The 17,649-nt window shown below is 41.6% G+C and overlaps 2 protein-coding genes across 2 annotated transcripts in view; both read left to right on the top strand.

Moving 5' to 3' along the window:
• The first annotated feature begins 262 nt into the window (after nt 1-262).
• Nucleotides 263-2,058, top strand: LOC125384406 (putative proline-rich protein 21). The gene is made up of 2 exons (XM_048403460.1): nt 263-266; nt 1,214-2,058. Exons 1-2 carry the CDS (start codon nt 263-265, stop codon nt 2,056-2,058), a joined length of 849 nt encoding a protein of 282 aa, XP_048259417.1.
• A 14,844-nt stretch (nt 2,059-16,902) lies between these two features.
• Nucleotides 16,903-17,649, top strand: part of LOC124115407 (cap-specific mRNA (nucleoside-2'-O-)-methyltransferase 1-like) — a 32,732-nt gene continuing 31,985 nt past the window's right edge. The window contains exon 1 of the mRNA XM_046476379.2: nt 16,903-17,056. Within this exon, the coding sequence (XP_046332335.2) occupies nt 17,041-17,056 (16 nt within the window). The 5' untranslated portion in view covers nt 16,903-17,040. The remainder of the gene's footprint in view (nt 17,057-17,649) is intronic.

Genomic DNA, 17,649 nt, shown 5'->3' with positions numbered 1-17,649 from the left:
AATCTATCCGTGAAGATCCGGGTTAGAAATGGTCTAGAGCAATCCATGCATGTCGTAAGAGACGACGAACGGGATCGGCAGGTCAGGCTCGCTGGGTTGGTTGGTAATGGTGTCAATCACTGGAATGTCTAGTCTAGCTTCGATTATTTACAGAACACCGTCATATAGCTGTAATATGGCTGAGTGCGGCGTTAAACAACAACAAACAAAAAGTAGCAACTACCCATACGCAACAACATGAATCCATTTTAGAATAGTAACAATGGGTGAGGTGAAATGGGGTTTAACGTCGCGTCCAAGATTATTGCACTTATATAGCGACGTGCATGTACGTGTGTGTGTTTGTGTGGCTGCTTGTACTAGTCCGGAGTGATGCCGATTTATAGTGCTAGCTCACTGAGATACCATGCCGCAGTTTAACATGGATACCCCACTCAGACACAGTGTAGTGACTCCGAGCCGACCAGTCCTTGTTTTAGCCCTTAATGCCGAACGCCAGACAGGGTAACAACAAGTACCATCTTTTATCGGGGATCTCCGGGCGGACGCTCTACCACTAGACCACGGAGGCGGTCAACAGTAACAATGACTTTAGTGGGATGATTTGCATGTTCACATAGTAATTACAATGTGCAGCAGCCCAATAGTAACATAACCTTCTACCACAAGGTATTTTGGCATAATATGCAAGACATAAATCCATAAATGCTTATTTGATTGGCCCACCATTGATCTAACTGACGTAAAATGCCATTACACTTTTCTTATTACTCTATGATTAGGTTCCGCCACATTACGGCACTCGATGGATAGATTGGCATAATGACATATAAGAGAAAATGAGAACAATTATGAGTAACCCCAGCGGCATACCTAGACCAAACCCCAAAACCAAAGTCGAAGTACCATGACAAGAATTGGAATAACTGTAAACGAGAAACATGTATACCTTGTTCACAGTTTCAGGCCACCAATCGTGAACCACTTATCGTGAACCACCAATTGTGAACCATCAATCGTCAACCACCAATCGTCAACCACCAAACGTGAACCACCAATCGACAACCACCAAACGTGAACCACCAATCGTTAACCACCAATCGACAACCACCAAACGTGAACCACCAATCGTTAACCACCGACCGTCTACCACCAATCGTCTACCACCAAACGTCTACCACCAAACGTCAACCACAAAACGTCAACCACCAAGCGTCAACCACCAATCGTAAACTCCAATCGTCAACCACCAAACGTCTACCACCAATCGTCAACCACCGATCGTCAACCACCGATCGTCAACCACCGATCGTCAACCACCAATCCTCAACCACCAATCGTCTACCACCAATCGTCAACCACCGATCGTCAACCACCAATCCTCAACCACCAACCGTCAACCACCAATCGTCTACCACTGATCGTCAACCACTAACCATCAACCACCAATCGTCAACCACCAACCGTCAACCACCAATCGTCTACCACCAATCGTCAACCACCAATCGTCAACCACCGATCGTCAACCACCAATCCTCAACCACCAACCGTCAACCACCAATCGTCTACCACCAATCGTCTACCACCAACCGTCAACCACCAACCGTCTACCACCAACCATCATCCACAAATCGTCTACCACCAATCGTAAACCACCAATCGTCTACCACCAACCGTCAACCACCAATCGTCAACCACCGATCGTCAACCACCGATCGTCAACCACCAATCGTCAACCACCAATCGTCAACCACAAACCGTCAACCACCGACTATCTCCCACCAAACGCCAACCACCAAACGTCAACCACCAATCGTCAACCACCAATCGTCTACCACCAATCCTCAACCACCAACCATCAACCACCAACCATCAACCACCAATCGTCAACCACCAATCGTCAACCACCAACGATCAACCACCAACCATCAACCACCAACCATCAACCACCAACCGTCAACCACCGACTATCTCCCACCAAACGTCAACCACCAAACGTCAACCACCAATCGTCAACCACCAATCGTCAACCATCAACCACCAACCGTCAACCACTAATCGTCAACCACTAATCGTCAACCATCAACCACCAACCGTCAACAACCAACCGTCAACCACCAACCACCAACCGTCAACCACCAACCACCAACCACCAACCGTCAACCACCAACCATCAACCACCAACCGTCAACCACCAACCGTCAACCACCAACCACCAACCACCAACCGTCAACCACCAACCGTCAACCACCAACCGTCAACAACCAACCATCAACCACCAACCATCAACCACCAACCATCAACCACCAATCGTTAATGTCATGTTATATTTTCCTTTAGTATGTATGCAAACTACCAGTAGCATCATTTTGCAGCTGCAACTAAAATACCATTAATGTTATTTCGTTGACGAAAGTTTAATGTGCATTCTGAACAGTGACATAGTCAACGTCACCGTCTCCGTATAGCCAATGTCTATTGGCTCAAGGCCCAGTTAAATAAGAGGAATCGACAATTTCCATCTTCCGAGGAAATATGTCGATACCGTGTGAGGGCTTAGTCTCACTAGAACCAAGGCTACAGACCATATTCTAGACACTTGTTGTGAGTGGGAAGGTCGACAGCAAATCCTATACCCAGCGTTCAGATTTCAGTCATTAGGGAATGAGCTAATTACCTTCTTGGCAACACAGATCGATATTCAATCTTTATCGCCAAGAACTTGATGCTCCACTACAATCCTCAGTAATAGCGCATGTATACTCCTAATTAGCATAAACATGTATAGATACTTGATTTGATAATTAATGTGGTATGGCATCTATGTTAATTACAGATTAATTCATAATCTTAATCTGTAAAAACAAACCACGTAAGTATACAATTCAGGGCAGCTTGATGTCGTTTAAGCGGGTATTGGGGTCTAACAGAAAGTAAGACCTTACATTTTCTCTCCCATTGAACTGCTGTCCATCACTGATGGATGGAAATAGCCATATGTGACATCAAGTAGTGACCAAAGTCGTTAAAAAAATAAACCTTTTCATACAGAATATCATGTCAGCCTTTCAGCAACCAACGAGCTACTATGAATTACAGATTATCTGTCCCGAGTGAGTGAGTGAGTATGGTTTTTTCGCCGCTTTTAGCAATATTCCAGCAATATCACGACGGGGGACACCAGAAATGGGCTTCACACATTGTACCCATGTCGGGAATCGAAGCCGGGTCTTCGGCGTGACGAGCGAACGCTTTAACCACCAGGCTACCCAACCGCCCCAAGTGGGTAAAGAAGAGATAAGTAGCTATGCAGAATTTTATGTGTTTATTTTATTTCATTTAGACATTATTTTCAGCGAACAAATTTATTTGTATGTGCAGACATTGTAGAACGTCCAGGCAATGTTAAATTCATTTGCGTAATTTTACGCAGACACGCAGCTTCCGTGGAGCTAGGCCCCGTTCCTGAAAGCGATCTTAGCACTACGATGATCGTAAGCCTATGTTAAAGTATGGGACTTACAATCATCTTAGTGCTAAGATCGCTTTGAGGAACAGGGCCCTGGTCGCTTTTTGTAACGTTAAAACAGGGTTTGAAATTGAAGGGGACGTGGGCTGAACAAGCAGCATCTTTTCAGAAACATTTATTGTTTTACCCGCTTTTTTAAATTGGTTTGGTACATGACCAGTGTTGAACAGTTTCAGTTCTCTGATCATAAGTATTAAACTTGTCAACGACAAGAATACGGATCAATCTTGTTTTACTTTCCTTCAAAAAAGACCGTACTGGGCTAATTAAAATCGTTAAAAAGATATTAAAACATTAACTTGTGGAAAGAGTAGGGACCGACGTTTGGGAGGAGTACACCACCGCGAAACGCACTGTTGTAAAAAGCGTACTCAAGGGTAGGTATCTTTCAACGAAACTTCTCTGATTTTCCCACGATTTTAACTTAAGTGATTATGTTTACCGTGCTCTGTTTATATTTGTTGATAACACACAATTGCAACTAATTACAGAGAATATATATATATAAGACACAGTTAAATGTGTTCAATCATACTGTATAATTCCGCATGTCCCGATGTGCTTTAAATTACATCTGAAATATATATAATATATGGGGAAATACATGTGAACCATAACGCGACGAGTTGACAATTATTTTAGGTATGTCCGTTTGCGCTAAGACGGAACCCGGTCGCAAAAATGGCCATGAGAGGGGCTCGAGGCGCTATTCGGCTTGTCCCGGAATAAAACGAGATGGTCACGAATGGTGCCCCTCTCGTGGCCATTTTTGCGACTGGGTTCCGTCTTAGCGCAAACGGCCATAGCTAAAAGAATTGTCAACTCGTTGCGTAATGATTCACGTATATTTCCGCCATATATCATATCAATCTCATTAAAATCAGATCTAAGTTCTCCTTGCCGCTAAACAAAGATCTGAGGACATTCCAGTACGGGTCACGTCAGAACGACCTTTCGCGAACTTTGACCAACCACTGGAATGACTAACAAGAAGTCGACACGCATTTAGAAAGCAGCTTTCTCGAGCTTTACGGCACTCGTTTCAACCTGGCGACTTCCGTTTCAGACTAAGCTTGAATGAAGTTTTTCCTTAAGTTTGTCAAGTGGGATAATATTTGACTTCGGATTCTACGAGGAAATTCTTCGTATTCATAAGGAAATAAAGACATTGTTTCAAGTCAGTTGGTCCAAATTCAAGAATACTTTACCCTCAACAAAATAGTGTACGAATTTAACCTCTCAGTCCCATATATCAGAGTCCAGTAACATTTTTTCTCAATCTCAGCGGATGGAACATGCATGAGATGAAAACAGACAAAGATGCAACTGAACCCCCAGACTGCAAGAGCAAAATCGATTCCAAGAACCCCAGCGTGGTTGCGACTTCAATACATTGAAGACACATAATGCACTGTGTATCAGAACCATGAGGAAAGTATACCTGCGCCAATTTGTCTATCGATTTTTGTCTTAATAGTTCTTCATGAAATCATAATACACCTGCTCTTCCGTCTGGGGCTGCCTTTGTGGATGCAGTGTGCAAACCTCTGTCATTTCATGTCAAGTCATTTCAAACCTCTTGATGTTCTTGGAAACTGCTTTCTACCCTGTAAGGCCCAACGAAACACATGTACATCCCATCGACAGCGTGTCCCACTTTGAAAATGTCACCATAATCAATTTGTTTGAGATAGAAATATGCTTGCAGACATAGAAAATAAACAATGCATATTTCATTTCATTTCCCCTATCATGTAATGATGAGCATATTCCTTAAAGTTCCCATGTAGTAATTTTTTTCAGAACTGGGGTACATCATGTCAAAAACACAACCCACGAGATTTAGTAATAACGCAATCCCACGTGACTTCCAGGGTTTGCACTCCATTCATGAAAGGCGACAATGCATGTAGTAAGAGGCGAGTAACGGGATCGGGTGGTCAGGCGCGCTGACTTGGTTGATGCATGTCATCGTATCCCAATTGGGTGGATCGATGCTAATGATGTCAATCTCTGGATTGTCTGGTCCAGACTCGATTATTTACAAACCGTCGTCATATAGCTGGAATATTGCTGAGTGTGGCGTTAAACAACAAACAAAACAAACAGTAACTGAGCGTCTGACTAATGATGTAATTTGTGTGATATGTTCCTATTCTATTATATTATGTATGTTAACTTCTGACTAAAATATGTAGTGACCAAAGTCATCGTAAAATAAACCTTTTCATTCCAAATTTCATGTCACGGCCTTTCAGCAACCAAAGAGCTACGATGAATTAAAGATTATCTGTCCCGAGTGAGTGAGTGAGTGAGTGAGTGAGTGAGTGAGTGAGTGAGTGAGTACCTGTCCCGTGTGAGTGAGTGAGGGAGGTAGGGAGAGAAGGAGTGAGTGAGTGAGGGAAGAAGGGAGGGAGAGAAGGAGTGAGTGAGTGAGTGAGGGAAGGAAGAAGGGAGGGAGAGAAGGAGGGAGGGAGTTTTTTCGCCGCTTTTAGCAATATTCCAGCAATATCCCGGCGGGGGACACCAGAAATAGGCTTCCCACATTGTACCCATGTCGGGAATCGAACCCGGGCCTTCGGCGTGACGAGTGAGTGCTTTAACCACTAGGCTACCCCACCGCCCCTGTCCCTAGTGGTGTTTATACTGCCCAAGCGCGTACGTTTCGTCCTCGGAAGGTAGTTCAGGGTGATCAAGGAAGGCAAAACTCAGGGTTGAAAGGTTGAATACAGCAGCAATGTTTAGTGTTGCAGGTTGAAATAGTCGGAATGGTACAAGTGATGGTAATCACGTGACACCGGGGCCGAGTTGCCAATATGTTCCCGGTGCTGAGACCCGTTCTGTCACTTGCCCCTAGGCAGGAAGTCGAACGGCGAATCTTCATCGTCGACTAGCCGTACAATCCGCCCGCTTCTAACGATGATCTGAGTCCGTCTCTCTTAATGACGATACCAGTCAGGTTTTGAAGATAGAGGAATTACTTAACGTGGTGTAGGGTCAGTGAACCACGCATCCGTGACCAACTCGTGTGATTCCGGGACAAGCCGAACAGCGACTCGTGTCCCTCTCGTGGCCATTTTTGCGACCGGGTTCCTTCTTAGCGCAAACGGGCATACCTAAAACAATTGTCAACTCGTTGCGTAATGGTTCACATATATTTCCCCATATATTATATATATTTCAGATGCAATTTAAAGCACATCGGGACATGCGGAATTATACAGTATGATTGAACACATTTAACTGTGTCGTGGGTATATTTTTAGATGCAAGACATATGTAAAATCAAAAATTATTTCTGAGGGATTCTTTGACTAAGAACTTGAAAACATACGCGCATTCGGATTTGTTTGTCGTATTTTCACACATTCATTAACATTCATCGATAGGGGGACGAGTCTTCTTGCAGGTTACGGAAAGGGTCGATTGGTGACGAATGTGAACCATGTACATATACGTAACATCCGGCGACGAGAAGAGGTGTTAATTAACATTTATAGATAGCGCCGGAGATTAAGGGTCCTGCACGGAGGGGACTTAATGATAAGTGGGGATACGCCAAATGTTTGGTATATATTAAACCGTCAAAGGTGATAGAATGTAGGTGCATTTTGGAAACATATTGAAACAATTAGGGTTTTTAGATATATACAGTTTTAAATAAATCAGCAATGAGAATCGAAAAAATGCAAATATCGGAAAGATATTTTACACATGCTCATACAACCCTGATTGGTAATATTCACTGCTATCAGTTAGAACCATTGACCATTTCTGCCTTAGTTCTGTTGGTGTGAACGAATGATTTTGTAAGCATTGACAAGTGTTGTATAACTGTACATAGCACTCTTGTCATCTAATGCCTAACTGCCAGGCATGGGTTAATCGCGGGACACACCAGCGAGCAAATACCTCTAAAGGCTATTGAGCCGTGTGGAGATTGACTGTAAATAGCTCTTCATCGACCCATGTAGGTCGGGCCGATCGACAACGACAGTAGCTGCTAACGGTACTTGCAACGAGGAAATTGGATTTGCTCGCTCAGTCTTACCCTGGCTCCATGGTTGAGAGGGCGTGTATTCTAGTCCCAGCAAATGTTACGAAAGAAGAATCTGCGGGAATACATAATGACAGTTATGGATTAGTATGTCCTAACCTTTGGATTTTGGAGAATCATTTAAAGAATTGATGGTGGTGTTTGCTTAACTATTTAAAGGAAACTTACGTTGCGCAAGAGCTGCAGTGACATTGCCTGTGATCCTCCAATGGTTATTTAAGTGCTATCATCCCCGTCTTGGTTCCTCCACTCTCATTCTAACCGTAGAGTTTTGAAATGGCCGATGACGACATCGTGGTCCTTGGAACCGAGATGAAGTTAGTGGACGCTGAAGAAGAGACAAGTCTCACAAGCGGAAATGTCAAACATAAGGATAAAGACAATACCAAAGTTGAAAGATCAAAGAGCGTGTCAGATCTTCCCAATTCGACAGTTTCCCGTGGACAAACAAGCGTCAGCCTTCCGCTAAGTCAAACCACTGAGACGATTACTGCCATGAACCATGATATCCCCAGAACACGTCACCAGTTACAGAAAGGGTTGTCAAAGAAGGACCTGTTTAATCCCTTAGAGTGTTCTCGTCTGTATGTTAGACGAAATGCACTCTGTGATCCCGAAAAGATGCCAATGCCCCAACCAACGCGAGAACGAATACAACGAGATGTGGAAACGAGACGAAAGTCTCTAAGCAGAAAACTTTCAAATTATCTCAGTGTCCATCTCAATCTCGGAAAGGAAGAAGATCTCATTTAACGGAGTCGGAGCTTCGTGCATGTGTCCAAACAGCATTGACCACAAGCAGGTGATTAAAATGTGTTTCAACGTGAATTTAACGCTACTTCCAAAAGACAAACGATGGCATCTGAAAACTGTGAAAATCTCTTCAGTCCGGAACCCGATACAAAAACCCGCTTGCCAGACGATTATGAGAGTGAGCGTCTACCTGAACGTCTGCGTGAACGTCTGTGTGACCGTCTACTTAAACGTCTGCGTGAACGTCTACGTGGACGTCTGTGTGAAAATCTAAAGGAATTATACCCTTCGACCTTTCGCATAATACTGTACGGAAATTTGTAAATCCGGGATATTTCAGTAAGTACAGTACTGTGAGGAATAAGAGGGTTTCATTCCTGGAACCATATCATAAATCAGTGGTAGGAAACCGGTGTTTCAAATGTCTTCGATAAACTGCTTCCAAAAGACCAAACCCCTGTTTCCTCGAGCCTGGGTTCGAGGCACGGATTGGCACCGTTCTGTGATCTGACATTCTGATTATGAACCAGATCAAATATGGATTATGACAATAGTTGTTTGGGACAACAGTATGAGGTACGGAACTGTAACCAATAACGACAAATACCATTTCCATAATCATAACTGAGTATTGTTTTACGCCGCTTTTAGTAATATTCCAGCAATATCACGACGGGGACACTAGAAATAGGCTTCACGCATTGTACCCATGTCGGGAATCGAACCCTGGTCTTCGGCGTGACGAGCGAACGCTTTAACCACTAGGCTTAGTAACCCGACCGCCCCGCCCTTACCGTTATGCTGTAGCTCTAAATGAAGCAAGTCTATATACAATACAATGTATATGTAATAATGAATGCATTTGGAAAACAGCAAAAAAGTGAGTGAGTATGGTTTTACGCCGCTTTTAACAATATTCCAGCAATATCACGGCGGGGGACACCAGAAAAGAGCTTCACACATTGTACCAATATTGGGAATCGAACCCTGGTCTTCGGCGTGACGAGCGAATGCTTTAACAACTAGGCTACCCGACCTCCCTTCCATAATCATAAGAAATCTCTACTGTGAGCAGAACCCATTGTACGGTTCAGACTACATCATAAACATGTTTTTCAATCACCACCTAATAGTCATGGCACCAGGTGTTCGCGACCGCCTCTGTGGTCTAGTGGTAGAGCGTCCGCCCGGAGAGCGGAAGGTCCGGAGTTCGATCCCCTGACGCGTCATACCAAAAGACGTTAAAAGATGGTACTTGTTGTTACCCTGTCTGGCGCTCGGCATTAAGGGGCTAAAACAAGGACTGGTCGGCTCGGAGTCAGTATACTGTGTCTGAGTGGTGAGCGTATATGAAACAATATTCTTCGATTGTTAATTTGATGAATTAAAAAAACATTTTCATGCTGCATGTTTGCTTTTGACTCTCAGTTCAATTTAATGTTCAAAACTGTCAGTATTAAAATGTCGTGTTGTTGGGTGGATCTGAAAATAAGTTTACATTTATCACATGTGCTCATTTAAGATAAGAGATATTGTGAAAGAATTGTGTTAACGCTCTTATCAAAGATATAAAACGTCAAGTCTATATGGTATTTACTGTTCAATTTTATATATGGTTATACATGTTCCTGAATAAACTATGCTATAAGAATTATAGTTTTCGAGTGTTTGTTCATTAATTCCGTTCGCAAATACATAATACAAATATTTGCATTTGTATTAGTCTAATAAAGCGTTAACATGTCGTGTTTGGGTTCTATCGATACATTAAACGGGTATAAATGGTTTTGCTGTGTTTTGTGATAACGCAAACATTTGCATTTACCGCATACGAACTGCAGCGGTAATATATGGCGTTTGATTTTTATTGATACACTAAACTACGGTTAGAACGAACTCAAAGGGACCACAAATTTTAGTTCGTTATAACCGTAGTTCGTTATATGCATATTAACAGCATATATACAGCAAATGGCCGGGACCAAAAGAACAGTTCGTTATATCCACCATTTCGTTATAAGCATGTTCGTTATAAACGTAGTTTACTGTAATTATAAAGGCTTACATGTGTTTGTTTTGATATGGCTTTGCAATATGAAACGTTACACCATGTTATCATAGTTTCTTATAAACTGTTGACATTTTAAATACTGTTTAAAGTGTTACTGTCACGTTTTTGTCTGTTCAATAGATGATTGTAGGGAAAAGAACTAACATATTTACGTTTAAATCAACGAACATTTCAAATCAGATAATGTAGCAATAATATTAACTGGAAGGAAAGGTAACATTGCATTTTACTGAAACATTTACAAAAACCGCAATTTTGCTTTTCACGTCCAGTGGAATCTGTTTCGGTGGATAATCGAGACTGGTTATTCTCTGGCGTTGACGTTTTATATTTGAAATGATCTCAAATGTAGTGCCACACGCAAATGAACCGTGTTTAATGAATATGGTTAGTATTTACTGAGCCGCGCGGTCGGAGCATCAGGATGATCACGCTCGCGAAAGTATCCAACTTAAGAGTATAATTTGATTACAGTAAACTACGGTTGTAACGAACACGCTTATAACGAACTGATGGATATAACGAACTTACTTTTTAGTCCCGACTATTTGCTGTAGTTATGCTGTATATATGCTTATAACGAGATACGGTTATAATGAACTAAAAATAGTAGTCCCTTTGAGTTCGTTATAGTGAGTGAGTTGGGTTTAACGCGGCTTTTAACAGTATTCCAGTTATATCACGGCGTGTCAGCTTAATGTGGGAGGAAAGCCCAAAGTGATGCAGGTCTTAGACGTTTACCACTTTGGTGAAACCCACGAGCACGGGTATGGTGCTGACAAACCTAGAAACATAATTGGGGTGAACCGGGATTCGAACCCACAATCATAGGTTTCTGGCGTGTCCAGGGGACGCAACTCTGCACATCGAATCGCAGCGCCTTAGACGACTGGGCCACCCGTGCCCCCGAGTTCGTTATAACCGTAGTTTACTGTATATAGCAATATTGAAGCCACTTACAACAACTAACATCGTGGACACCACGAATTGATCTCACACATTGTAACCCTGGGGATTGGGAATCGAATCCGGGTCATCGTCGTGACGAGAAAACCCTTATCCACTGGGCTACCTTCACCCTCTGTTACTTCAGATATTCCATATACATTCTATTTGACGAACCTTGTGTATCGCGTAATTAAATGGGATTCATAACAAAGTTCTGCATATGTAATCAACGGTGTATAATCACCCCATGAATGATAGCATCATATAATACTGAATCCTATTTTCAAAATTCAACGAAAAGTTTAAAAAAAATAAGAGCAAAAAGATCGTCTAAAGAAAAAAAAGCGCATTGCTGGGAATAAGGTCACCAGGACAGTTGATTGTATATGTAGTGCTTGCCCCTAGTTATTGGATTTGTGTAGGGAGTGTCATCTGATAATACATGTATGATTGATATTGGGAACAACGATCCACGCCATCGGGATACGATATCGGAATCAACCAAGTCACGGAACCTGACCGCCCGATCCAATCAGGCGCCTCTTACGACCAGCATAGAACTTGCTGGGGCCTAAATTCTAACCAGGAATCCCCACGGGGCCAATCATCCAGAGAGTCCAATAAATGCCACTGATTACAACACCCCGGACCCCACGCCGCGGAGCTCAGACTTCGTTTTACAACATCTGCGCTCTTGGTGTTGTGCTTTTCTCTGAAAAAATTGCAAATTCAACGAAACAGAGCATAAAAACTGTATGTTCATCCCATTACACAATCATAAACTGTTAAAAAAAGTATACACTTGAAAATTGGATTTGACCAAACGTTACTGGACTGAACATAGTTGCACGTTGTGAGATACTCATTGATATCATGCATGTTATAGAGTAAACTACGGTTAAAACGAACTCAAAGGGACTACTATTTTAGTTCGTTATAACCGTAGTTCGTTATAAGCATATATACAGCATAACTGCAGCAAATAGTCGGGACTAAAAAGTAAGTTCGTTATATCCGTCAGTTCGTTATAAGCGTGTTCGTTATAACCGTAGTTTACTGTATTGCCTATGACACCCTTGTCACATACATGATCATCGAATAATCATTTCTTGTTTGTTTCATTGTTAGCCACCACATGGATATAAACGTTCTTTTGCCCGGAAGTTATAATGAATTTTGGCTTGGTAGATGGGCAAACCTATATTTTTAACACCATCGGACAAAGTAGCAGATGTCAAACTACAAAACAGAAGGTAGTCCTTTTGCGTACTTAACTGTGTACAAACCTCTCAAGATACAACACAATTGACTGAATACAGCTTCTGGAGGCAAAGGGAGTTAACTGACTGTAAAAGTCCCGTTTCAAAAAGACTTTTAGGACCAGTTAACTCCCTTGCCTCGGTAAGACGGCTGAGCATGAAGATTTCAATATGGCTGCTGTGGCCGCCTGTTTTAAATTCAGATCAGAATTATGTGTTCCTGTTGTAAAGTCGCCATTCCTGGAATCAAGCTAAGTTAGCTTTTGTTTCGAAAATATAAACGGTTGGAAAGACGAATGGACGGTCATACGACAGAAAACACTCTCTAACATTCTTCTGGTCATTCTTTATTCACGCCGAAGAGGCGAAGACCCGGGTTCGATTCCCGACATGGGTACAATGTGTGAAGCCCATTTCTGGTGTCCCCCGCCGTGATATTCCTGGAATATTGCTAAAAGCGGCGTAAAACCATATTCACTCACTCGCGCACTCCTCTCAGGTTAGTTAAAATATTAATGTAAGAATAGGTTTCATTGATAATTTTAAACGTTTATTTCTGTCACAAATATATGAAATATGATATGTAGATATATTATGCATAATTTACAAGAGTAACACAATATCTTCTGTTCATCGTTGGAATGTAATCATATATGATCAGCGTCTACATCTATGTATAGCTTTATCTTTATGCGAGTTGGAACCTATATGAATAATATAAGATCTTGACAATATTCTTGTATGTTCTTAACGTGGCTATTTCAAGCGAATGCACTTTATCCGGCGAAGGTTCTCAAAGTAGCCTTAGTTGTAACCCAACACTTTAACGTAGGCTTGCGGGAGGCCTAACAATAGGATCGCTTCTTGAAACGGTGACCTGCTTCTAATTGCACAATCAAACCTCCCATAGTATAACATGCAATATTTTCACCATACTTTCAGCGCTAAGATCGCTTTGTGAAAGTGGTCCTGCATCTCAGATCCTTATGCTGTTCGCATAGAACCAATGATTAAAATCAGATCTTAGTTTTGGCTTTGTATCGCGTCATACCAAAAGACGTTAAAAAATGGTACTTGTTGTTACCCTGTCGGCCCACGTCATTAAGGGGATAATACAAGGACTGGTCGGCTCGGGGTCAGTATGCTGTGCCTGTGTGGGGTATTCATGTTAAGCTGGGGCACTGCTTCTCAGTGGGCTAGGACAATAAAATCAGCGTTAGTCCGAACTAGTACAAGTTGTACACAACGCAGTTTTAAGTAAGGATAAAATATTAGGATGACCAACTTTATTAGATGCCCGTGAAGAACCGGGGTAGAATAGCTCTTCAGCAACCCATGCTTGACGTAAAAGGCGACTATGCTTGTCGTAAGAGGCGACCAACGGGATCGGATGGTCAGGCTGGCTGACTTGGTTGATGCAAGTCATCGATCCCAATCGCGTGGATCGATGCTCATGTTGTTAATCACTGGATTGTCTGGTCCAGACTCGATTATTTACAGGCCGCCGTCATATAGCTGGAATATTGCTTAGTGCGGCGTTAAACAATAAACAAATATAAAAAAAAACACTTTATTACAACCACCCAAATATCCTATCCTTATTTAGTACTCCAACTTCTAAATGCCTCTCAAAGAAACACAGTTTCATTATGAAATTCCGTTTCCAACTGTGAAACCAAACAGTCCCATAGTCCCATAGATCATAAAGGACGACGAATTCTGCAGCCGAGCATTTTTTAAAATAAAGTTAGTTTTTTTTAATTTGATATTTGATAATAGCCACCTCTCCATCCTAATTATACTCAATTGACGAAAACGATCGATTTTATGCCCACACTGCCTTTCAGAACAGACATTATGTAAGTGTAATGGGAATCTCGAATGACATAACTAGATTGCACTAACCACCTGGGACAATGTGTCGCTGATCTTGTGTGCAGTTGCTATGGCGACACAGCATCCAATTAATTGACTTCCGGTGCAGGATTTCGTGAAAACAATTTCAAGTGTAGGCTAATTTGGAGAGAAATCATACTTACAAAGAAAGTCATGATTAAGCTGTAACACTGAGTCTCTTCTCTGATGTACATTCAGTGACTGACAATCCTTTGTAAACATACACAGCGTGATATTATTTTAAGAAAGGCAAGTACAATGGGTCACTTGTAAAGCACAGACACATTTTATATTTACAAGCTAAACTATATATATATATACACACACGCATGCACTTCTATTTTAAATAAAGGTGATTACAGATACAGGATATCACACATAGGCAGAGGATATACAAGATAAATAGGATATTTCTTAACATGCTTCTCTCATCGAGTAGTGCGTGTGTGTGTGTGTGTGTGTGGTGGTGGTGGGGGGGGGGGGGGGGAGATATCTTTACGAGTGAAAACAAGCTCTTTTTTCCCAACCACGAGATGAGAGAAACATGATATTTCATGAGACACATGGTGAGTGAGTATGGTTTTACGCCGCTTTTAGCAATATTCCAGCAATATCACGGCGGGGGACACCAGAAATGGGCTTCACACATTGTACCCATGTCGGGAATCGAACCCGGGTCTCCGGCGTGACGAGGGAACGCTTTAACGCTTTAAATTGATCTAAAATATATATAATATATGGGGAAATATATGTGAACCATTACGCAACGAGTTGACAATTGTTTAAGTATGCCGGTCGCAAAAATGGTCACGAGAGGGGCACGAGTCGCTATTCGGCTTGTTCCGGAATAACACGAGTTGGTCACGGATGGGGGTTAGACACTTACAAGCTCCTCACAGCGATAGCCCGTTCGCGGAGCTCTACCGAGAGTGTAACGAAGGTGACACGCGCTGGGAAGGAGCTTGAGACACTTACGCTAAAGGGAGATACAAGCTCCTCACAGCGATAGCCCGTTCGCGGAGCTCTCTATACTATCGCGATGTTACCGAGAGTGTAACGAAGGTGACACGCGCTGGGAAGGAGCTTGACGGAGACAATTTCAGGGGAGGTGACTCTTGTATGACAATAGTTCCGTCAAGTGTTATGTTCACTGCAATGAAAATATCACTTTTCTTCAACCTTAGGAAAAATCTGTCTTTCACACTGAAGTATATAATAAAACAAACATCGGCATCGGAAACAAAATAGGATAATTTCCAAAGGCATCGATCGTACATTTGTAATCAAATATATGTACCGATAACACAGGGTGATACATTTATGCATCCATAGTGTAGTGAAACACGTGTTAATTACCCATATGGTTAAAAAATAAGCGACTTAATAAAAAAAACAAATGAAACATGAGCAATGATTTCCCGTTACATTGTTGAAATAGGAATTATCACTTTTCTCGACTTCAGAAATCTCAGTTTTTTTACGCTTAAGTATATAACATCTTGTAGACAACGAATACACGAACGCTCATTTTCCCCCATTTGCCGTTAATGGACACTGATCCTGGCTCTCGTTGTGTTTTCCTGTCTGTCAAACAGAACTCAGGAACTTATCTGACGTTCAATATTTTATTACATGCACACACTGTGTTTGGAACAAGGCATACTACCCAACCAATTAGAAATACTGACTTAGTTGCATAGCTTCAGAAAATACTGACTCTATAAATAGTTAGTGAGGGAGTATTGTTTTACGCCGCTTTTAGCAATATTCCAGCAATATCACGGCGGGGGACACCAGAAATAGGCTTCACACATTGTACCCATGTCGGGAATCGAACCCGGTTCTCCGGCGTGACGAGCGAACGCTTTAAACACGAGGATATCCGACCGACCGACTATATAAATAGGCTGTTCCTTGTTCGTGTATACTCCCCAATAAGCAGAGATCCTGTGCAGAAATGGAACTACAATGTATTTAGACTACAGGTTTGTGTGTACAAGTACTCTCGACTGCGGCGATTTCAAACTTGTAAGATATGCCCAAATTCTTTTAGTAAAACGTCCATGAAAAGGTACCCAGTTCATTGCTTTTCATTTTCTACTTAATCCCATAAAGCATTAAATGATTGAAGTTATAAAAAAAATGTATCTACCACGCATTCAATTGTCTTTTGTTTTTGAATGATAATTTTTGTTATATATTTCCGCATAATAGTTTTAATAACTGACATTTATCACTCGACGCTTCTTGCAACACCGAACAGTCGCATTGTCAATCTAAATAACATATCGACGCTTCCGTATAAATCTAACGTGCAATGAAAAGCCTAAAAGTAAGTCTAGGATAAAGGGGGGTAACTCTAAAATCTCTCTTTTTAGAGATAGAAAAGAGTATCCGCTTCCGGTAAAACAAACAGGCGCTAAGTTTTCATGAAAACCCCGCTGTATGTTTACTATCGTCTTGGTGAATCAGAAGTGTTTTGAAGAAAGCTTTTCACATTTCACTTCTGTTTCAGTGCAAACAAAGCATGAGTCAGTTGTCAGGTGTGTATGTTGCTCCAACTTAAATATTAAGTTATCGATGAATTGAGATAAAATTGAAATCGAAAGTAGCATAATCTACGTAATGTGTATACGTATTTTCAAAGCGATGAGCTGCAAAAAGACAAGATTCAGTAGGTATCCTTAGTCAAGCCCCCAAGGTTACGCTTCCGGTAGTCTGCAATTTTACCATTGTAATATGTTTAGTGTCATTTTATGACTGCTTCTCGTCATCCATACAACTAGCCCAAACCGTGGATAATGAGATTGTGTTTGTTGCCTCACGGGGTGTCACGATACAGGTACCTCACGATACGATACGTATCTCGATTTTGAGGTCAAGATACGATACCTATCTCGATACAGCAATACTGACCTTTTATGCGTAAATTTAGAAGCAAACGTTTTGATTACATATCACATTGACAATTATGTGTTCTAATCACTATCAGTAGATTATTTTGTAAAATAATAATACTTAGAAAAGGTTGATTCTGTTTATTCAAATAACTGTCAGACACTAACAAATTTTCGTATGTGTTAAATTCAGAAAATATGATGACATTTCGATTCGAAAAGAGAATCAATCGATATGC

Source organism: Haliotis rufescens, unplaced genomic scaffold, assembly GCF_023055435.1.
Source record: "Haliotis rufescens isolate VD_foot unplaced genomic scaffold, xgHalRufe1.0.p SCAF_3, whole genome shotgun sequence".
Taxonomy (NCBI): Eukaryota; Metazoa; Mollusca; class Gastropoda; order Lepetellida; family Haliotidae; genus Haliotis; species Haliotis rufescens.
This window is presented reverse-complemented; position numbering and strand designations above follow the sequence as displayed.